At 43.3% G+C, this 24,662-nt stretch overlaps 2 protein-coding genes across 2 annotated transcripts in view; both read right to left on the reverse strand.

Annotated features, from left to right (window-relative positions):
• Positions 1 to 120: 120 nt before the first annotated feature.
• On the reverse strand, positions 121 to 17,033 carry LOC129822400 (zona pellucida-like domain-containing protein 1). Its single transcript, XM_055880658.1, has one exon. The coding sequence runs from the start codon at positions 7,301 to 7,303 to the stop codon at positions 6,083 to 6,085; it is 1,221 nt and encodes a 406-aa protein (XP_055736633.1). The 5' UTR covers positions 7,304 to 17,033; the 3' UTR covers positions 121 to 6,082.
• Positions 17,034 to 17,129: 96 nt separating this feature from the next.
• The window catches only part of LOC129822403 (syntaxin-1A-like), a 233,677-nt gene continuing 226,144 nt past the window's right edge, over positions 17,130 to 24,662 (reverse strand). The window contains exon 10 of the mRNA XM_055880660.1: positions 17,130 to 21,061. Coding sequence (XP_055736635.1) covers positions 20,978 to 21,061 — 84 coding nt within the window. The 3' untranslated portion in view covers positions 17,130 to 20,977. The remainder of the gene's footprint in view (positions 21,062 to 24,662) is intronic.

Consider the following 24,662-nt stretch of genomic DNA (forward strand, 5'->3'; position numbering starts at 1 on the left):
TCATAGGAGGGGGAAGGGCCACCACAGCAAACACCCATCGGAGGGGGAAGGGCCACCACAGCAAACACCATGGCGGTTGGTTAAGCAATATGTCAATCCAACTCAAGATGCAAGGTCTGTCAAATGACAAGTGTAGATCGTTTGACTCTGCCCATTTGGGAAGTAGGCGCCGCCTATTTGATGGTGCCACAGATGATAGAACAAAGAGACAGATGTTTTTCATTGCCAAATATGTTGAGGGGAGGAGGCCCAGTCAGAGAATAAGAGGCGAAGCGAGAGGTTTCACTCTCGCCAAAATCTGTCCAAAATAAACCCAATGCGTTTCTACAGTAGCGGTGCGTAGGTAACATCATTGGGGAAGACAAGGCAGAAAAAAATAAGCTGTACAACCTAGGTGTTGTGATAATTGCGTTGTTTGCTCTATAACCTGTTAGTTCATATACCTTGCCAACGTGATATATAGGCCTAATAGACACAGTGGCAGAATAAATTCAACCACACCTTTGTTTCATCACAAAACCAGAGAGCAACATCTGTCTGGTTGAAGTCCACAAAGCATATTCCATGTAACAAACAATTTTGTGATGTTACCTGCCTACATATAGACTTGAAATCATTGGCCACTTTAATAAATGGAACACAAGTCACTTTAATAATGCCAGTTTAATAATGTTTACATCTTGCATTACTCATCTCATATGTATATACTGTATTATATATTATCTACTGTATCTTAGTCTATGCATTACTCATCTCATATGTATATACTGTATTCTATATTATCTACTGTATCTTAGTCTATGCATTACTCATCTCATATGTATATACTGTATTCTATATTATCTACTGTATCTTAGTCAATGCATTACTCATCTCATATGTATATACTGTATTCTATACTATTCTACTGTATCTTATTCTATGCCGCTCTGTCATTGCTCATCTATATATTTATATATTCTTAATTCCATTCTTTTACTTAGATTTGTGTGTATTAGGTATCTGTTGTGGAATTGTTAGATAATACTTGTTAGATATTGCTGCACTGTCGGAAGTAGAAGTAAAAGCATTTTGCTACACTCGCAATATAATCTGCTAACGATGTGTATGTGACCAATACAATTTGATTTGATTTGATTTACATGACCTACTGCATTGTCTGGCAAGTTCATGTTTCCGACATTTTCGGACTACAAAACAACTATTGATTTAGAACCACAGAGCGTTACCCGCAAGAGGCAAAGAAAACAGGAGGCGCCTCCACTATTCCAGCACCATTTCAATTAAAACACTTCAACGTCTTCAAATCACCTATGCTTATTCTAATACAGTGACAACTAAAGATACCAACAACAATTTAGTCCAATATAAGCTAGATATGATGTGGCTGTCCATGATTCTGATTTCTCTGTGTGTGTGTGTGTGTGTGTGTGTGTGTGTGTGTGTGTGTGTGTGTGTGTGTGTGTGTGTGTGTGTGTGTGTGTGTGTGTAAGTAGAAAAAACATGACTCACCCTACTTGTAGACAATGTCATCCTCCTCTCGTTCATGTTGACGAAACGGTCTATGACTCTGTCATACAGTACACACTTTTAGTTTTGTTGTTCTTGGCTACCTGGCTAAAACGCTTGCTCGCTAGCCTAGCTTCCTTTCATGGGCAACGATGAGCCAACTAGTTAAGATTAGCGTACTAGATCTAACTACATATTGAACTTCCATCCTCACAATTTATGAATTTATGGTTGGATCAGAATTTCCGTTTTAATCATTGGCCAGTACGGAGAATTAAGTAAAATCACAAGTCCAAATCCCTATCTCCATACATGGCAAATTTAGGGAAGGGTCAATTTTAGCTAGCTGGATAGCCACCGGAGGACAACGACACAACGAGATACAAAAATGCAAGTTTTTTGTGACAATGACATTTTGCTTTTGATGTGATTAGTGTGAAGCCAAATCCAAACTGGCTTCCCTTGACACTTTTTTTGGGTGCACGAGGACCATTCACAGTTGAGCTCACTCAGTTTAAATCAACGCTGATTTGCAATTATTTTATACTTTTTTTATCAAGGGAGACCAAATGCTCACTGGCTTCCCTTGCATTCAATGGGATTATATTTAACCTAAACTTGTCGCCTGCCTTCCAGGCTTTGGGACAACGACTCCCATTGTTAAGGCGGAGACATGAGCATCTCGTCATTATACAGTGCATTTGGTAATTATTCAGACCCCTTTACTTTTTCCACATTTTGTTACATTACAGCCTTATTCTAAAATTGATTAAATTGTTTTTTTTTCTCTCATCAATCTACACACAATACCCCATAATGACAATGACATAATTGCAGGAAATTTGTGATAAATTCACAACATTTTCTCTCCGCCCCATGGGAAAATGAGTAGAATTACCAAAAAGTTACTTTAAAAAAACGTAGAGGCTACTTCTGTCAAGAGGAAGGCAAAAAAAAATCATTGCACGTGAAGGGGGGGGTACCAAATCTCGCTTAGGGCCCAAAATGCTATAGCTGTCCATGCTATACACTCGCGAACTGAAAGCATATGTACAATTTATTGGTTAGAGAGAGGTCTCAAATATCACCTTCATTTGTATGCCCTGTAGCTTTATCATCGCTGCAAAATTGATTCCTGTTTCAGTCACTTCTTTGGCCATGTTCGCATAGGTCTAACAAAAACACCTTAATGACTGGTTGACATATGGAATTGTTTTAAGAAGTTCACACCAAGGATCATTTAGTTATTTGATTTAGAATTTTAGGACCCCTTTAGGTCTAGTTCTGATTTTAATAAAAAAATTGGATGAAACATTTTCACCCATATTTCACCTTTCCATAGAGAGATCATATTAATGTGTAGCCCAAACTGTTCGGACAATACAAACAGAAGTTGGCAGATCAGCGGTACGGACTTCCGACGTGTCCCGTGACGCATCCCCAAACCGTTCAAAAGCTACAGACGTTTTCGTGAGATTACTGATTTTCAGGATGTCTCCTAGTCTGACAAACACCGCTGTAGCTCGGCCACCTTCCACCGCAGATGCGGAAGGCCGCCATTGGCAGATGTGGTGGATTGAGACGTAGCCAATGCAAAATGTATGCTAATTAGATTTACGCGGGGGGTGTGGACATCGACTCTAGGTTAAGAAGAGAAATTGTAGAAATAAGCAGGGTTTTTGATTGTGGCTGTGGTAACTAGTGACGTTAGTTACTAGTTACATGCAGCGTACCAGAGCAGTTCTTCCCCTGTCAGGAGAAATGGTTATGCATATTAATATGTTAATTGCATGCAAATAAAGGCTGCTTTGCTACCACACCCACAACGGAAGCACAACCATGGTCTCAGATTTACAGGTGGAGGACTTCTGTGAGAGGTCGCTGTTGTGCCTGAATTCGACTTACAACCAACAAGGAAGTCTGCTGACTTATGGAATTGTTCATACCATGGATCATTTAGATATTTGATTTGGAATTTTAGCACCCATTTATGGATCAAAAATAAAATACTAATAAATAATTTGATCAAATATTTAATTTGGCCTTTACTACTATAGCCCATACTACTATAGCCCATATATATATATACTACTATAGCCCATATATATATATACTACTATAGCCTATATATATATCTACACAGTACCAGTCAAAAGTTTGGACACACCTACTCATTCAAAAATATAAAATAGTAAAAATTAAGAAAAACCCTTGAATGAGTAGGTGTGTCCAAACTTTGACTGGTACTGTATCTTTTGACTGGTAATGTATCTTTTGACTGGTAATGTATCTGTTGACTGGTAATGTATCTGTTGACTGGTTATGTATCTGTTGACTGGTAATGTATCTGTTGACTGGTAATGTATCTGTTGACTGGTAATGTATCTGTTGACTGGTAAAGTATCTTTTGACTGGTAATGTATCTGTTGACTGGTAATGTATCTGTTGACTGGTAATGTATCTGTTGACTGGTAAAGTATCTTTTGACTGGTAATGTATCTGTTGACTGGTAATGTATCTGTTGACTGGTAATGTATCTGTTGACTGGTTATGTATCTGTTGACTGGTAAAGTATCTTTTGACTGGTAATGTATCTGTTGACTGGTAATGTATCTGTTGACTGGTAATGTATCTGTTGACTGGTTATGTATCTGTTGACTGGTAAAGTATCTTTTGACTGGTAATGTATCTGTTGACTGGTAAAGTATCTTTTGACTGGTAATGTATCTGTTGACTGGTAAAGTATCTTTTGACTGGTAATGTATCTTTTGACTGGTATGTATCTCTTGACTGGTAATGTATCTGTTTGTTATTATAATTTTTTGGACACAAAACTACCTCCATACTTCCATTCATTTATATGCGTTACCTTTAGACCAGTCTCAAGACACTTGTGGGGGTCATAGGGCAAAACGGAGAACACCATCATGTTTGTGAGAGGGGGCGGGGGTCATATTAGTTTGTAGCCCAGATGCTACAGACAAAAGATGGTACATCAACGTTACTGACTTCAGACGAGTCCCGTGACACTTGTGGGGGTCGTAGAGCAAAACGGAGAACTCCGTTGTGTTTGTGAGAGTCTCCCCTCTGTAGGCGGATATGAGAAGGCCGGTCTTCGAGATGTCACCTGGTCTGACAAACAGTGCTATAGCTCTGCCACTTTCCACTGCAGATGCGGAAGGGCGACGTAGGTGGATGCGGTGGATTGAGACGAAGTCCATGCAAAAAAGCAGATATCTCCAGTTTAAACTGACAGATTTTGTGGCAGATGTATTTATTATGTTACTTATATGGACGCACCGGTGCATCAATAGACTCTAGGGGGTTAGATAATCTAAATCAACAAAACATACTGTAGCAATCTTTGCTATCCTTATTGGCGGGATGCGTAGGTGGTTTGCCTTTCACTCTGGAGACCCAGGTTCGCTTCCAGCTCCCTCCGTTCGCTACATTGGTGTCAGAAGTGGGATGGTGGCTGTGAGGCAGTCGGAACACATGGCCCCAATGTGTGAGGGGCGCTGAGGTTAGTCGAAGCACGTGCCTTCCCGTTTGTAGGAGGCAGTCTAGTGATTCTCGCCACGTTACAATTAGTTATCCAGCCATCTTACCAGCACCAGCTAGCTTTCTAGCAGGTTGTTTAATGAAGAAGATATATATTTTTTCATGAATATGTTCACTATGTTTGTGAGATTAGAACAACTTTCCAATGATAAATATAGCTAGTTATCTACAAAAACAGAATCATACAATTAATCACCCACAAATTGCTCACTCACCGTAACAGCAGATTGGTCAAGTGATCCTTTTAGAGCATGCAGCAGGTTTGAAATATAATGTAAGCCCCGCCTTCGTAATTGAGTCAACCAACCACATTAATTCTTCCTTTGGGGCAGTGCTGTCTTCATGCCCACGTTCACATTTAGTCGGGAAATCGTAAATACGGCCTTCCTACTGGGATAAATGCACGTGAACACCCCTCCAACTTGTCGTTACGACTAGGAAACTTGGCCGTGATCTCTTTTCCACATGCTGAACACTGACTTCACCACAAACATGACCGTGATGTCGGCTGTCAATGGGGAGAACGGTTCTTGCGTTCCTTCTGAGCTCCGAGCACGTGAACGCTCCAAGTAGTTCCTCCCAAGTAGAAAAGTCGTTCCTCCGATCACTCCGACAGGACGTGAACGCGACATAAGTACATTAGTCATGACATTAAATGAGCACCTGCACAAAGCACTAGCTAAGCCTGTAATAGTGTCTTTACATAAACACTCTAAAAGCTGCATTGTTCTAATTCTTTAGTATACACAACATTAATTAGCTATAGCTGAGAAATAACTAGAAAAACAAGATCTCCCAAATGTAAACAAATGTGAAAAAAAGGCACAATACGTTGAGATCAGTCCTCCTCCAGAGTAGTGAGACCAGCAGGTGGACACACACGGTCTCGAGCTGAGGACCCCATTTATACTCAAGTCAATGCCACCAACCTGACCTGTATTTAAAGGGACAATGCCTTCTGTACTGCTGATCCAATATTTCAACTCATTCGGGTGTGGAGCAGTCAACCCCTTTAATGGTTCAGTGTCCGGTAGAAGACTGCTGTCATTATAATGACAACAATGCAGAGGAATGCCAGAAAGCCCACCGCCACCGCAAGTCCTGTAGAAGTGTCTGAGTTGTCGCTGGCCGTCTCCCGTTCTTTTATAGCCATAACTCTTTCTGCTCTGACGGTGATCGGAGTAGAGCTAACGGTTGTGTACCCTGTCACTCCATCTACACTTTCGGGAACAGCACTCCTTCTCCTCCGGTTGTTACATTGTTTAAGAGTACTGCAGGTGCTCTCCTCACAGAGACGGGTGATGCAGTGGAGGAAGTAGGTAGACATCATCTCATTTGGTTGCTCCGTGAAGCGGAAGGCCGGGAAGGAGAAACAGGCACGTTGACTCTCTCCGTTCTCTTTGATGACGGTCAACGGTTCAACGTTGCAAGGGACAAACAGGTTGAAGATAGTGGAGTTGTCCCTGTCGGGTTGTGGAGAAACGGAGGCGTAGCATTGGTCGAGGAACACACGGTAATGAGAGGTCAGGTTGGTGGCTTGGACTCGAGTGTAGATTTCGGTCCTCAGCTCAAGACCCTGTTTCGGAATGATTAAGGGCGAAATGTAGTCGTCATCACTGAAAAGATTAAGACTCAAAGTGCTGATGAAAGTACCATTGTTGTCCTTAACTGCAATGGAAGATGCAGACGTATCAATCTGGGTGTTGTTGATCAGGTACTCTAGAGGATAGGAGCAGGAGTAATAATACTTCAGCTCTGTGTTGTAAGTGACTGGCCCTGTGGTGGGATCATATGATCGGACCAACCCGCTGATGTTGACTGTCTGGAGGTCGGAGAAGTCAGAGAATATTCCTGTGCCTGCAGCACTGGTTGTCCTGAAGAGGCTGCCACAGGAATTGGTTGTGTTGAGGGGGAATTCAAACCTCACGACAGGTGGAATCACACTTTGATCTAAGGTTCCCTTGCAGGCTGGGCCATTCATGACGTGGTTGAGGATGAGCAGGGACTCGTTGTAGCCAGTGTATATGGCTGGGCAGATGAGGATAGCCAGACCAATAGATTTGGTTCCACAAGTTACCGAGATGTCAGTGTATTGTGGCCGTCTTAAGTTTGTTCCACAGTCAATGAATTGTAGTTGACTATTCTTTGCGATCATCATGGCAAAAAGTAAAAAGCTGAGAAGTTTCATTTTTGCGTTCCTTGCTGTGTTCATATCTTGACTGTCCTGCTTCATTACAGTTCCTCTTATAGCCAGGGCTCCTTCTTGGGATAGGGCAGAAATAAGGTCAATGTTGCTCTGTGTATTCAAACGATTACATTGTGTTGAGGGTGTCACGCAGAGAAAATGTCCTATTTCTTTTGTCAATGTTCTTTAGGTTCCCTTGGGCTGATATGATATTTCATGGAGGTGTTGAATGTAAACGAAACCGTTCTTGGCCTCATTTTGACTCCCAACAATACCCCGTTGACCTTTCCCAACAATACCCCGTTGACCTTTCTCATGACCCAGTGTGGTTATAAGAGAGCAGACAATGACCCAGAAGTTGAAGTTCTAGTCCGTTTATAAATCACATACACATGATTTAGGTGGAGAACAGTGCCATGAAATTCTGACTTGCAGGTTCACCTCGACAATGGAACAACAATCGAAAAGTAATTAAGTGAATAAAATAGTACAAAAAAATAAAAGCTAAATGAATAAAAATATGATACAAAATTAGCTAAAATAGTATGTGGACACCCATTCAAAAAGTATGTTGACACCCATTCAAATTAGTGGATTCGACTATTTCAGTCACACCCATTGCTGACAGGTGTATAAAATCGAGCACACAGCCATGAAATCTCTATAGACAAACATTGGCATTAGAATGGCCCATATTGAAGAGCTCAGTGAGTTTTGGTATTTGGTATTTTATTAGGATCCCCATTAGCTGTTGCAAGAGCAACAGCTACTCTTCCTGGGGTTCCACACAAAACTTGAAACATAATACAGAATGACATAATACAGAACATCAATAGACAAGAGCAGCTCAAGGACAGAACTACATTTTTAAAAAGGCACACGTAGCCTACATATCAATGCATACACACAAACTATCTAGGTCAAACGTGGCATCTTGATAGCATGCCACCTTTCCAACAAGTCAGTTAAATTTCTGCCCTGCTAGAGCTGCCCCGGTCAACTGTAAGTGCTGTTATTGTGAAGTGGAAACGTCTTGGAGCAACAACGGCTCAGCCGCGAAGTGGTAGATCACGCAAGCTCACAGGATGGGACCGCCGAGTTCTGAAGCATGTACAAATCGTCTTCTAATTCATCCCAAAGGTGTTTGATGGGGTTGAGGTCAGGTCTCTGCGGAGGCCAGTCAAGTTCTTCCACACCGATTTCTACAAACCATTTCTGTATATACTTTTGTTTGTGCACAGGGGCATTGTCATGCTGAAACAGGAAAGGGCCTTCCCAAAACTGTTGCCACAAAGTTGGAAACACAGAATCGTCTAGAATGTAATTGTATTCTGTAGCATTAAGATTTCCCTTCAGTGGAACTAAGGGGCCTAGCCCGAACCATAAACTTTCCCAGACCATTATTCCTGCTCCACCAAACTTTACAGTTGGCACTATGCATTCGGACAGGCAGCTTTCGTCTGGCATCTGCCAAACCCAGATTAGTCCGTAGGACTGCCAGATGGTGAAACGTGATTCATCACTCCAGAGAATGCGTTTCCACTGCTCCAAAGTCCAATGGCGGCGAGCTTCACAACACTCCGGCCGACGCTTGAGATTGTGCATGGTGATCTCAAGCTTGTGTGCGGCTGCTCGGCCATGAAAAACCATTTCATGAAGGTCCTGACGAACAGGTTTTTTTGGTGACGTTGCTTCCAGAGGCAGTTTAAAACTGAGTGTTGCAACCGAGGAGAGACGATATTTATTTGTTTCACGCTTCAGCACTCGGCAGTCTCGTTCTGTGAGCTTGTGTGGCCTACCACTTCGTTCTGTGAGCTTGTGTGGCCTACCACTTCATTCTGTGAGCTTGTGTGGCCTACCACTTCGTTCTGTGAGCTTGTGTGGCCTACCACTTCGTTCTGTGAGCTTGTGTGGCCTACCACTTCGTTCTGTGAGCTTGTGTGGCCTACCACTTCGTTCTGTGAGCTTGTGTGGCCTACCACTTCGTTCTGTGAGCTTGTGTTGCCTACCACTTCGTTCTGTGAGCTTGTGTGGCCTACCACGTCGTTCTGTGAGCTTGTGTGGCCTACCACTTCGTTCTGTGAGCTTGTGTGGCCTACCACTTCGTTCTGTGAGCTTGTGTGGCCTACCACGTCGAGGCTGAGCCGTTGTTGCTTCTACAGTAGACGTTTCCACTTCACAGAGGCAGCTCATTAGTTATCTTGTAGTTTTTAATCTCTTCAGCTCCTCTCAACCCCTCCCATCTATCTCTTAACACCATCTATTTTTGTCTCATATTTTTCACAAAAGTTTTGAACCTTTCTATTCTCATAGTTTCTATAGAGTTTAAATTAATGATAAAAATGTTTGCTAAAAATATGCCCCCCCTCTCCACCCTTTCTACACTGCTGCTACTCTGTTATTATCCATGCATAGTCACTTTAATAACTCTACCTACATGTACATATTACCTCAATTACCTCGACACCGGTGACCCAGCACATTGACACTGTACCAGTAACCCTGTATATAGCCCCGGTAGTGTTATTTACTGCTGCTCCTTAATTATTTGTAATTCTTCTCTCTTACTTTTTGGGGGTCTTTTCTTAAAACTGCACTGATGGTTAAGGGCTTGTAAGTAAGCATTTCCCTGTAAGGTGAAATGCTGTTGTATTTGGCGCATGTGACAAATAAAATTTGATTGGTTCAGATTGGTCTGTCATATAGCACGCTTCTGTCTATTTGAGCTGCTCAGGATGTGTAGGTAATCCTGTCTAACGCAGCTTATTAAAAAAATATTGCTTAATAGAACTGCATAAGTGTTGCTCTCCACTTTCTGGAGGACCGAGTTATGAAATCAGGGGAATTAGAGGATGAATAGCTAAGGAGATGGAGAAAACACCTGTCTCCCTGGATTACCTTAGCACTACCACATTAACACTTCCTTAGTGTTCTCGGGCACAGGCACTATGGTGGTCTGCTGAAAACATGTTGGTGTTACAAACTCGGACAGGGAGAGGTTGAAAATGTCAGTGAACCCACTTGCCAGTTGGTCAGCGCATGCTCGCAGTACACGTCCTGGTAATCTGCCCTGTGGCCTTGTTGACCTGTATAAATGTCTTTATCTCACATTGTGGGATCACGCTCTCCAAAGCCAGTCTTCCGGAACAGCTGGTGCTCTCATGCATGTTTCCGTGTTATTTACCTCGAAGCTAGCATAGAAGTAGTTTATCTCGTCACTGGGCAGCTCTCTCGGCTGTGCTTCCCTTTGTAGTCTGTAATGGTATGCAAGCCCTGCCACATCCGACGAGCGTCAGAGCTGGTGTAATACAATTCGATCTTAGTCCTGTACTGATGCTTTGCCTGTTTGATGGTTTGTCGGAGGGCATAGCAGGATTTCTTATAAGAAATTAGAGTCCCGCTCATTGAAAGCGGCAACTCTAGCCTTTAGCTTATTGCGGATATTGCCTGTAACCTAAGGCTTCTGGTTGGGGTATGTACGTACGGTCACTGTGGGGAAGACGTCATTAATGTACTTATTGATGAAGCCAATGACTGATGTGATGTACTCCTCAATGCCATTGGAGGAATCCCGGATCATATTCCAGTCTGTGGTAGCAAAACAGTCTAGTAGCTTAGCATCTGCTTCATCTGACCACTTTCTTATTGATCTAGTCACTGGTGCTTCCTGCTTTAGTTTTTGCTTGTAAGCAGGAATCAGGAGGGTAGAATTATGATTCAGATTTGCCAAATGGAGGGCGAGGAAGAGCTTTGAATGTGTCTCTGTGGACTAAAGGTGGTCCAGAGTTGTTTTCCCTCTGGTTGCACATTTAACATGCTGATAGAAATCTGGTAAAACGGATTTAAGTTTCCCTGCATTAAAGTCCCTAGCTACTTGGAGCCAAGCAGAGTTCCTCTGTCCAGTGTCTGTGTTCTTTTGCCCATCTTAATCTTTTATTTTTATTGGCCAGTCTGAGATATGGCTTTTTCTTTGCAACTCTGCCTAGAAGGCCAGCATCCCGGAGTCGCCACTTCACTGTTGACGTTGAGACTTTTTTTGCGGGTACTACTTAATTAATGAAGTTGCCAGTTGATGACTTGTGAGGTGTCTGTTTCTCAAACTGGACACTCCAATGTACTTGTCCTCTTGCTCAGTTGAGCACCGGGGCCTCCCATTCCTCTTTCTATTCAACTAGTTTGCGCTATTCTGTGAAGGGACAGTTTTATTGGTTCTTTAATCAGAACAACAGTTTTCAGCTGTGTTAACATGATTGCAAAATGATTTTCTAATGATCTTTTAAAATGATCAACTTGGATTATCTAACACAACCTGCCATTGGAACACAGGAGTGATGGTTGCTGATAATGGGTCTCTGTACGCCTATGTAAATATTCCATTAAAAATCAGCTGTTTCCAGCTACAATAGTCATTCACAACATTTTTTTATTTATTTTTACCTTTATTTAACTAGGCAAGTCAGTTAAGAACAAATTCTTATTTTCAATGACGGCCTAGGAACAGTAGGTTAACTGCCTTGTTCAGGGGCAGAACAAGAGATTTTTACCTTGTCAGCTCGGATATTCGATTTTGCAACCTTCCGGTTACTAGTCCAACGCTCTAACCACTAGGCTACAACATTAACAATGTCTACACTGTATATGATGTCATTTTAATGGACAAAAATGTGCTTTTCTTTCAAAAACAAGGGCATTTCTAAGTGACCCCAAACTTTTGAACGGTAGTGTATGTGTTAAGGGTTTACACACCCTGCTATATTGTGAATAAAGAGTTACCTGTCAAACACAACACAGAAGGTGTTCTTTAATGGAAGCCTCGCCAACATAATCCAGGTGGAATCAGGAATTCCCCAGGGCAGCTGTCTAGGCCCCTTACCTTTTTCAATCTTTACTAATGACATGCCACTGGCTTTGAGTCTATGTACAGTCGTGGCCAAAAGTTTTGAGAATGACACGAATATTCATTTTCACAAAGTCTGCTGCCTCAGTTTGTATGATGGCAATTTGCATATACTCCAGAATGTTATGAAGAGTGATCAGATGAACTGCAATTAATTGCAAAGTCCCTCTTTGACAGGCAAATGAACTGAATCCCCAAAAAACATTTCCACTTCATTTCAGCCCTGCCACAAAAGGACCAGCTGACATCATGTCAGTGATTCTCTCGTTAACACAGGTGTGAGTGTTGACAAGGACAAGGCTGGAGATCACTCTGTCATGCTGATTGAGTTCAAATAACAGACTGGAAGCTTCAAAAGGAGAGTGGTGCTTGGAATCATTGTTCTTCCTCTGTCAACCATGGTTACCTGCAAGGAAACACGTGCAGTCATCATTGCTTTGTGCAAAAAGGGCTTCACAGGCAGGGATATTGCTGCCAGTAAGATTGCACCTAAATCAACCATTTATCGGATCATCAAGAACTTCAAGGAGAGCAGTTCAATTGTGGTGAAAAAGGCTTCAGGGCCCCAAGAAAGTCCAGCAAGCGCCAGGACCATCTCCTAAAGTTGATTCAGATGCGGGATCGGTTCACCACTAGTACAGAGCTTGCTCAGGAATGGCAGCAGGCAGGTGTGAGTGCATCTGCACGCACAGTGAGGCGAAGACTTTTGGAGGATGGCCTGGTGTCAAGAAGGGCAGCAAAGAAGCCACTTCTCTCCAGGAAAAACATCAGGGACAGACTGATATTCTGCAAAAGGTACAGGGATTGGACTGCTGAGGACTGGGGTAAAGTAATTTTCTCTGATCTCTGAATCCCCTTTCCAATTGTTTGAAGTATCCGGAAAAAAGTTTGTCCAGAGAAGACAAGGTGAGCGCTTCCATCAGTCCTGTGTCATGCCAACAGTAAAGCATCACCATTCATGTGTAGGGTTACTTCTCAGCCAAGGGAGTGGACTCACTCACAATTTTGCCTAAGAACACAGCCATGAATAAAGAATGGTACCAACACATTCTCCGAGAGCAACTTCTCCCAACCATCCAGGAATAGTTTGGTGACGAACAATGCCTTTTCCAGCATGATGGAGCACCTTGCCATAAGGCAAAAGTGATAACTAAGTGGCTCAGGGAACAAACATCAATATTATGGGTCCATGGCCAGGAAACTCCCCAGACCTTAATCCCATTGAGAACTTGTGGTCAATCCTCAGGAGACGGGTGAACAAACAAAAACCCACAAATTCTGACAAACTCCAAGCATTGATTATGCAAGAATGGGCAGCCATCAGTCAGGATGTGGCCCAGAAGTTAATTGACAGCATGCCAGGGCGGATTGCAGAGGTCTTGAAAAAGAAGGATCAACACTGCAAATATTGACTCTTTGCATCAACTTCATGTAATTGTCAATAAAAGCCTTTGACACTTATGAAATGCTTGTAATTATACTTCAGCATTCCATAGTAACATCTGACAAAAATATCTAAAGGCACTGAGGCAGTAGACTTTGTGAAAATTAATATTTGTGTCATTCTCAAAACTTTTGGCCATGACTGTATGCGGATGACTCAACACTATACACGTCAGCTACTACAGCGAGTGAAATCACTGTAACACTTAACGAAGAGCTGCAGTTCATTTCAGAATGGGTGGCAAGGAATAAGTTAGTCCTACATTTAAAAAAAAAACTAAAAGCATTGTATTTGGGACAAATCATTCACTTAACAAACCCCAAACCTCAACTAAATCTTGCAATAAATAATGTGGAAATTGAGCAAGTTGAGGTGACTAAACTAATTGGAGTAACCCTGGATTGTAAACTGTCATGTTCAAAACATATTGATACAACAGTAGCTAAGATGGGGAGAAGTCTGTCCATAATAAAGCTCTGCTCTGCCTTTTTAACAACACTATCAACAAGGCAGGTCCTACAGGCCCTAGTTTTGTAGGACTACTGTTCAGTCATGTGGTCACGGCTGGCCCTTAAATATACACGGAGAACTAGCATTAATAATATGCATGTAAATATCTCATGGCTCAAAGTGGAGGAGAGATTGACTTCCATCACAGCTTGTTTTTGTAAGTGTTGTCATGCTGAATGGACCGAGGTGTCTGTATAAACTACTAACACACAGCTCGGACACGCATACAGACCCCACAAGACATGCCACCAAAGGTCTCTTCACAATCACCAAATACATTATGGTAGTCCACTACTGATAAAAGAGTTTATAAGGTTAAATATAAATGATTATATAATTCTACCCGTAAACTTAACCATTAGGGATTAGAGGTTATGTAGCATGGATAAGGAGTAATTAAAACTATTAAACATAAGTCCAACTAGGTTAGACTGGGAGAGAGAGAAATGTGTGTATGCTTAAGAAAACACCTAGAAACAATTAAACTATGGTTGAACCGACCCGGCTATAACTCTGGGAAGATAAGATAGGACAGGGAACACCCCTCCAAGTTTCCCTTATCTGGGGGGGACTGGAACTGTCAGCTGGGTAGTGAGAAACTGTGGTGAGAATTGTAGAGAAGAAGATAGCTCTCCTAATGTTACTGTGTATGTGTGTGCGTAGGTTAGAAGTATGTTATAAAAGGAACGTCTTTGTATGTGAACGGCAGAGCTCTCGTGAATAAAACTGGGTTTGACTAATTGTGAGCTGGGAATTCTGTCTGTTTCATTTAAACCAGAACTTTACACACTCTGGGTTGCAGACCGATTAGGATAATTTAAATTTATGTAAATTGATCACAAAATTCTATATCAACTACTTGTTAACCAAAATGTATCAAAGGATAGCCACTACTAGCCATGATTTGTTGGCTAGTAGTGGCTACTGCCTGGCCAGTGAGCTAGCTTGCTACAATTCAGTAATTTATCTATCCTCCTAAATGCAGTGGTCACTGGATAAAATAACTATGAGTTGAACATATTTGTCTGAAAACAAACTAGTCGTGAGTCACTGTTGCCCATGGTGTAATCATGTCTGACCAGTTGGCTACTGTAGCCTGTGTACCCATGGGCTCCCGAGTCTAGCTAGCTGCGTCTTTTGGCATTCACGATTAGCTAGCTAGCTAGCTAGTTAGGTACAGGCCCCCAGTGTCCGGTCTGGAGCGTGAAGTGAAGAGCTCTGCTGGTCTGATACTGCCTAGCAAGCTAGCGGTAATGTAAACTCACCCCATTCCGTACAAATGTGCGTAACCGCGACATTCAAACGAGGGTACAAAGAAAACTAATGGGACTGTAGCGACTGTGTTGACTTCAAAATTGGGGGTGTGAACTAGGTTTCTATTCAAGCGTTGATCGACATGGTAAGGGCTGTAACGTTCCTGACCTGTTTTCTGTTGTTTTTGTATGTGTTTATGGTCAGGGCGTGTGTTTTGGGTGGGCAGTCTATGTTTTCTGTTTCTATGTTGGTTTTGGGTTGCCTGGTATGGCTCTTAATTAGAGGCAGGTGTTTTGCATTTTCCTCTAATTGAGAGTCATATTTAGGTAGGGTGTTCTCACTGTTTGTTTGTGGGTGATTGTCTCCTGTGTCGTCGATGTATGTACCATACGGGACTGTTTGGCTGTTCGTTCGTTCGTTTTGATGTAGTCTGTTCCTGTCCGTGAGTTTTACGTGTTAGTTATGTAAGTTCATGTTCAGGTTTTCGTCTACGTCGTTTTCTTGTTTTGTAATTTTGTAAGTGTTTTGTTTTCGTGTGCCGTCGTGTCAAATAAAGAGATGGCATATTTCCCTAATGCTGCGTATTGGTCCACTGATCCTTCTCTCCTCTCCTCATCTGAGGAGGAGGAGGACAACAGCCCTTACAAGGGCTCTATAGTATTGGAGAAAAGTTGAAAAAACTGACCCTCCGTTACATCGTGACGTGTCATGTCGTAACGTACAGCACGCATAAAGCAACTATTTCTGTCTTACAATCTCTCTCCACCAGGTGTAGCACTTCTCTCATCGTTTAAAAACAAGAAATGTACAGTGACGGGGTATGGGGGGATACCTAGTCATTTTTTTCATCATCATTGCATGCGATCATCATTCTCAAAGCCGCTGTTTACTTCTAAGATCACTTTAGCACCGCCCTAAAAACCCGATTCAAATTCGACACAAACCTTCAAATAGGTATGTAATGACACATTATATAAACTCTTTATAGTGTTTTATTTACATTTTAGAGGCAATAAGGTGATAAGTTGGACAGATCAAGTGAAAAAAGCCATTTTCCCACACGACATCTGTCCTTCTTACTACCACGCATTAGTTTCGCTTCCCCACCCGCCATTTTTAAAAAGACCCGACATGGCTCATTGCCTGCTTGAATTATGCAGAAACGAGCAGCGTTTAGGTCATGCCATTGATTATGTTGGAAAGGGGAGAAATTGTGCTTTACAATGGTATTGACATTACAGTTGATCTGGAAGTATTACGTTTTTGGGGCTCTAAAATAAGGGCAATTGTACGGACCAAGGCGATGTATGAGTTTACGTTACCTAAAGCCGTGGTCTGCCCTAGAAAGCCTGTGTAAATAATGATCGCCTGAATGGCCAAACAATACATTTTTAGACTACCGTTTTGGGCTCTAAAATGTGTTTATTTGGATCGTGTTCGATCTCCACAGTGAATTATTTTAAAGTTTGCTACAAATCGAGATATTTAATTAAATTGTGATCCATTCTGACTACTACATTTGTCGCCACACTGGATCACACGCTTACACCAATCACGGGCCAGCAGGCTATGAGGACTCTCCCAGTTGACTTTCAGGCAGGATGAAAAAAGACTACATCGACCATGATCCTTTGCTAGTTACGACGACTGACAACTGTATCAAATATCAATAAAATGCTGATCTGACATCTGTCTGGTGGACAGGTGGTGAGTGGGCATGTGCAATGGGCCTAAGACTAATGAAAAAAAAGAGAGAGGCATCACAAAGATTACGTACAGACAAACTTTACTTAATAATGGTAACAAAAGCATAACACAGCATCACAACACCAAGGCAACACGTTGAGTAGGCATCATGGTTGTGGTTTGTTTGTAATCTATTTTCTCCCTCACAGACCAACCAAACAGAACTGAGCAGAATGGTAGGACAAAATACCTGGGGCTCAATTCAATCAAACCCGCATTGCAATATTTACACAGTAGCTTTTTTCTCTCTCCAAATGGTCAAATAACGTCAGATTGGTCTTGGGTAATGTATAAAAACCTACACCTACTAGCAGGTATGCTTTCACGTTTCAGAATTAGAAGTGTGTGTACACGAGATGAATATTGTAAATAAAGACATTGCCTAAACATTGCTATGGTGGGTTTGAATGAATCCCAGCCTTTTTGTTAAAGCTAAAATGCAGTTCAACAGGAACATAAAATGACAGAGTTCACAGAGCAGAACAAATAGAGACCAACCATCTAGACTCCATCTCAACAGTATATTTACAATCATTGGCAGTGGTAGATGCTATTCCTCAGACAAATGATATACACTTTGTACACAAAAAAAAAAACATTGGTTCAGACATTAAAATGCTCTCTCTCTCTCTCGCACACAACACTGTAATTCAGCAGGCAGTATTGTACAGTAGGTAAGGCATTATGGAATGCTGTGATGGTGATCGTTAAAATGAGGGTCTTGACCTTCCAGAATAGGATGTGACATAATAAAAATAATAAATGTAGAAATACGGACTCCTTGCCAGGAACTGCATGGAGCAATATCACGAGCAGTGGTGTAAAGTACTTAATTAAAAATACTTGAAAGTACTAGTTAAGTAGTTTTTGGGGGTATCTGTACTTTACAATTTATATTTTTTGACAACTTTTACTTTTACTTCACTACATTCCGAAAGAAAATAATGTACATTTTCATACATTTAATAATGTACACTCCATAAATTTTCTCTGAAACCCAAAAGTACTCGTTACATGTTTAATGCTTAGCAGGACAGGAAAATGGTCTAATTCACGCACTTATCAAGAGGACATCACTGGTCCTCCCTACTGCCTCTGATCTGACTCACTAAACACAAATACTTTGTTAGTAAATGATGTCTGAGTGTTGGAGTGTGCCCATAGCTATCCGTACATTAAAAAGAAACAAGAAAATGGTGTTGTATGGTTTACTTAATATAAGACATTTTAAATGATTTATACTTTTGATACTGAAGTACATTTAAAACCAACAACTTTTAGACTTTTACTCAAGTAGTATTTTACTGGGTGACTTTCACTTTTACTTGAGTCATTTTCTATTAAGGTATCTTTACTTTTACTCAAGTATGACAAGCGGGTTATTTTTCCACCACTGCTCATGAGTAACGACCAAACCCACATCCACATCCATTTCCTCTTTAGTTTCCCACAGAACACATAACGTCACCGTATCTTGAAATAAACCGTGCAAGAGTTGTGAGTTAGGGTCTATGGAACCCAGTGTTGTGAGTTAGGGTCTATGGAACCCAGTGTTGTGAGTTAGGGTCTATGGAACCCAGTGTTGTGAGTTATGGAACCCAGTGTTGTGAGTTAGGGTCTACGGAACCCAGTGTTGTGAGTTAGGGTCTACGGAACCCAGTGTTGTGAGTTAGGGTCTACGGAACCCAGTGTTGTGAGTTAGGGTCTATGGAACCCAGTGTTGTGAGTTAGGGTCTATGGAACCCAGTGTTGTGAGTTAGGGTCGATGGAACCCAGTGAGAGGGGCAGAATGTCCAGGTTTTACTGACCTCATCATTATCAAACATAATATAATATTTACATATTACATCATATTAAATTAATATGAAATATGATTACATTATAAGATTATATGACATATGACATACTATTATATTAATATATGATATGATTATATTACATATTACATAATTTATATTAATATTATATATATGACATAAAATGTGTAATATAATGTCAGTCAAGTCTGTGTCCGGCTGCTGGAAGTATGGGCACTGAGGCTGCTGCAGCAACCTCTGACAAATTCATTATAATAATAATAACAAACCAAAAACATTTGGAAAAAATGTTTTAGGAATTAGTCCTGTATTAGTCTCCGTAGCGCAGGGATTTCTTTCTTTCTGCGTCTATGTCTATGTCACACAACAAGAATACAGTAATAACTAAGAAATTACCGTAGAAATTAAACACTACTGACAACAAGATTACGGTAATAACTAAAATGATGGAATTTCAGTAAATAAAAAAAACACTACTGACTTGTTTGGCAGGCGTAAGATCCTGGGTTATAACCATTCATTGATTATCAAAATAACCGTGTCTGGAAAAGTCTGAAATGTGGTGGCTTGTTAGGATACATTAGCGTTTCAAAACGGAGTCAACACAACGTTTGGAAGTTTGGAATGTGTTCGTATGTATAACAGTAGTTTCTTACCCCCCCCACCCCCCCGTTAAAAAAATACATTTTGGAAACATTTAGAAAACTTTCACAACACTCAGATAAACACTTTACAGAAAACACACACATTTACAAAGAAGGAAGTCATGCAGAAATGACAATCTTTGTCCTGTACACGGTGTGTGTATAATTGATCACAATGAGCTTTGTGCCGAGGAACACATGATGTGGCATTCAGGGGAAACGGGCCCACTTGTACACCTGTATGTGTGTGTGTGTGTGTGTGTGTGTGTGTGTGTGTGTGTGTGTGTGTGTGTGTGTGTGTGTTGTATTCAGGGGAAACGGGCCCACTTGTACACCTGTATGTGTGTGTTGTATTCAGGGGAAACGGGCCCACTTGTACACCTGTATGTGTGTGTGTGTGTGTGTGTGTGTGTGTGTGTGTGTGTGTGTGTGTGTGTGTGTGTGTGTGTGTGTGTGTGTGTGTGTGTGTGTTGTATTCAGGGGAAACGGGCCCACTTGTACACCTGTATGTGTGTGTGTGTGTGTGTGTGTGTGTGTGTGTGTGTGTGTGCTGTATTCAGGGGAAACGGGCCCACTTGTAGACCTGTATGTGTGTGTGTGTGTGTGTGTGTGTGTGTGTGTGTGTGTGTGTGTGTGTGTGTGTGTGTGTGTGTGTGTGTGTGTGTGTGTGTGTGGTATTCAGGGGAAACGGGCCCACTTGTACACCTGTATGTATGTGTGTGTTGTATTCAGGGGAAATGGGCCCACTTGTACACCTGTATGTGTGTGTGTGTGTGTGTGTGTGTGTGTGTGTGTGTGTGTGTGTGTGTGTGTGTGTGTGTGTGTGTGTGTGTGTGTGTGTGTGTGTGTGTGGTATTCAGGGGAAACGGGCCCACTTGTACACCTGTATGTATGTGTGTGTTGTATTCAGGGGAAACGGGCCCACTTGTACACCTGTATGTGTGTGTGTGTGTGTGTGTGTGTGTGTGTGTTGTATTCAGGGGAAACGGGCCCACTTGTACACCTGTATGTGTGTGTGTGTGTGTGTGTGTGTGTGTGTGTTGTATTCAGGGGAAACGGGCCCACTTGTACACCTGTATGTGTGTGTGTGTGTGTGTGTGTGTGTGTTGTATTCAGGGGAAACGGGCCCACTTGTACACCTGTATGTGTGTGTGTGTGTGTGTGTGTGTGTTGTATTCAGGGGAAACGGGCCCACTTGTACACCTGTATGTGTGTGTGTGTGTGTGTGTGTGTGTGTGTGTGTGTTGTATTCAGGGGAAACGGGCCCACTTGTACACCTGTATGTGTGTGTGTGTGTGTGTGTGTGTGTGTGTGTGTGTGTGTGTGTGTGTGTGTGTGTGTGTGTGTGTGTTGTATTCAGGGGAAACGGGCCCACTTGTAGACCTGTATGTGTGATGTTCGGTGTGTGTCTCAGGCTATACCTAGATATCCTCCAATTGTAGAAGCAATGACGATTCCCAGAATCACACAGCAAATAATGATCAGAATTTTCTTCTGCACATTTTAAAATAGGAACAAACATCCCAGGCAGCATGTGAAGAGAAGAGGAAAATGTGTTACAGATAAAAACACTGAAACAACATTAATAACACAGCACTTAAGATTATTCTCACAGACAGTATTGGAGTGCTACAGGTCAGGTAGAACAATTTCCACATTCTGTATTCTGTATTATTTGATTCTGTATTCTGCATTCTGCATTCTGTATTCTGCATTCTGTATTCTGCATTCTGTATTCTGCATTCTGTATTCTGCATTCTGTATTCTGTAGTCTTTTATTCTGTATTCTGTATTATTTTATTCTGCATTTTGCATTCTGCATTCTTTTATTCTGTATTCTGCATTCTGTATTCTTTTATTCTGTATTCTGCATTCTGTATTCTGTATTCCGCATTCTGTAGTCTTTTATTCTGTATTCTGTATTATTTTATTCTGCATTCTGCATTCTTTTATTCTGTATTCTGCATTCTGAATTCTGTCCCATTCCGCTTTGGTCTATATTATCTGTTTAAATACAGGGATTCTCTGAGAACAGAAGCCATGCACAGTACATAGCACAGCCAGTAGTTGATTGCGGTCATAGATAATGATTCATACACTGCACGGTACTTCTGCAAGCAAAACATCTCCTTCACAACATCTCCTTCAAAACATCTCCTTCACAACACAGCAGCCCTCACACAACATGACTGGGTCACGTGTAGGGTGATGACGTGCAGACACACGTGTAGGGTGATGGCGTGCAGACACATGTGTAAGGTGATGACGTGCAGACACACGTGTAGGGTGATGGCGTGCTGACACACGTGTAGGGTGAAGGCGTGTAGACACACGTGTAGGGTGATGGCGTGTAGACACACGTGTAGGGTGATGGAGTGCTGACACACGTGTAGGGTGATGACGTGCAGACACACGTGTAGGGTGATGGCGTGCTGACACACGTGTAGGGTGATGACGTGCAGACACACGTGTAGGGTGATGGCGTGTAGACACACGTGTAGGGTGATGGCGTGTAGACACACGTGTAGGGTGATGGCGTGTAGACACACGTGTAGGGTGATGGCGTGCTGACACACGTGTAGGGTGATGACGTGCAGACACACGTGTAGGGTGATGGCGTGCAGACACACGTGTAGGGTGATGGCGTGCAGACACACGTGTAGTGTGATGACGTGTGGACACACGTGTAGGGTGATGGCGTGCGGACACACGTGTAAGGTGATGGCGTGTAGACACACGTGTAGGGTGATGACGTGCAGACACACGTGTAGGGTGATGGCGTGCAGACACACGTGTAGTGTGATGACGTGCAGACACACGTGTAGGGTGATGACGTGCAGACACACGTGTAGGGTGATGGCGTGCAGACACACGTGTAGTGTGATGACGTGCAGACACACGTGTAGGGTGATGGCGTGCAGACACACGTGTAGTGTGATGACGTGCAGACACACGTGTAGGGTGATGGCGTGCAGACACACGTGTACTGTGATGACGTGCAGACACACGTGTAGGGTGATGACGTGCGGACACACGTGTAAGGTGATGGCGTGTAGACACACGTGTAGGGTGATGGCGTGCAGACACACGTGTAGGGTGATGGCGTGTAGACACACGTGTAGGGTGATGACGTGCTGACACACGTGTAGGGTGATGGCGTGTAGACACACGTGTAGGGTGATGGCGTGCGAACACACGTGTAGGGTGATGGCGTGCAGACACACGTGTAGGGTGATGTCGTGCAGACACACGTGTAGGGTGATGACGTGCGGACACACGTGTAAGGTGATGGCGTGTAGACACACGTGTAGGGTGATGGCGTGCGGACACACGTGTAGGGTGATGACGTGCAGACACACGTGTAGGGTGATGGCGTGTAGACACACGTGTAGGGTGATGACGTGCTGACACACGTGTAGGGTGATGGCGTGTAGACACACGTGTAGTTTGATGGCGTGCGAACACACGTGTAGGGTGATGGCGTGCAGACACACGTGTAGGGTGATGGCGTGCAGACACACGTGTAGGGTGATGGCGTGCAGACACACGTGTAGTGTGATGACGTGCAGACACACGTGTAGGGTGATGACGTGCTGACACACGTGTAGGGTGATGACGTGCAGACACACGTGTAGGATGATGACGTGCAGACACACGTGTAGGGTGATGACGTGTAGACACACGTGTAGGGTGATGACGTGCTGACACACGTGTAGGGTGATGGCGTGCGGACACACGTGTAGTGTGATGACGTGTAGACACACGTGTAGGGTGATGGCGTGCGGACACACGTGTAAGGTGATGGCGTGTAGACACACGTGTAGGGTGATGACGTGCAGACACACGTGTAGGGTGATGGCGTGCAGACACACGTGTAGTGTGATGACGTGCAGACACACGTGTAGGGTGATGACGTGCAGACACACGTGTAGGGTGATGGCGTGCAGACACACGTGTAGTGTGATGACGTGCAGACACACGTGTAGGGTGATGGCGTGCAGACACACGTGTAGTGTGATGACGTGCAGACACACGTGTAGGGTGATGGCGTGCAGACACACGTGTACTGTGATGACGTGCAGACACATGTGTAGGGTGATGACGTGCGGACACACGTGTAAGGTGATGGCGTGTAGACACACGTGTAGGGTGATGGCGTGCGGACACACGTGTAGGGTGATGACGTGCGGACACACGTGTAGGGTGATGGCGTGTAGACACACGTGTAGGGTGATGACGTGCTGACACACGTGTAGGGTGATGGCGTGTAGACACACGTGTAGGGTGATGGCGTGCGAACACACGTGTAGGGTGATGGCGTGCAGACACACGTGTAGGGTGATGGCGTGCAGACACACGTGTAGGGTGATGGCGTGCAGACACACGTGTAGTGTGATGACGTGCAGACACACGTGTAGGGTGATGACGTGCTGACACACGTGTAGGGTGATGACGTGCAGACACACGTGTAGGATGATGACGTGCAGACACACGTGTAGGGTGATGACGTGTAGACACACGTGTAGGGTGATGACGTGCTGACACACGTGTAGGGTGATGGCGTGCAGACACACGTGTAGGGTGATGACGTGTAGACACACGTGTAGGGTGATGGCGTGCGGACACACGTGTAGGGTGATGGCGTGCAGACACACGTGTAAGGTGATGGCGTGCAGACACACGTGTAGGGTGATGACGTGCGGACACACGTGTAGGGTGATGGCGTGCAGACACACGTGTAGGGTGATGACGTGCGGACACACGTGTAGGGTGATGGCGTGCAGACACACGTGTAGGGTGATGACGTGCGGACACACGTGTAGGGTGATGGCGTGCAGACACACGTGTAGGGTGATGACGTGCGGACACACGTGTAGGGTGATGGCGTGCAGACACACGTGTAGGGTGATGACGTGCAGACACACGTGTAGGGTGATGGCGTGCAGACACACGTGTAGGGTGATGACGTGCAGACACACGTGTAGGATGATGACGTGCGGACACACGTGTAGGGTGATGACGTGCAGACACAGATGTAAGGTGATGTCGTGTAGACACACGTGTAGGGTGATGGTGTGCAAACACAGACAGGTCA

Source organism: Salvelinus fontinalis, chromosome 24, assembly GCF_029448725.1.
Source record: "Salvelinus fontinalis isolate EN_2023a chromosome 24, ASM2944872v1, whole genome shotgun sequence".
Taxonomy (NCBI): domain Eukaryota; kingdom Metazoa; phylum Chordata; class Actinopteri; order Salmoniformes; family Salmonidae; genus Salvelinus; species Salvelinus fontinalis.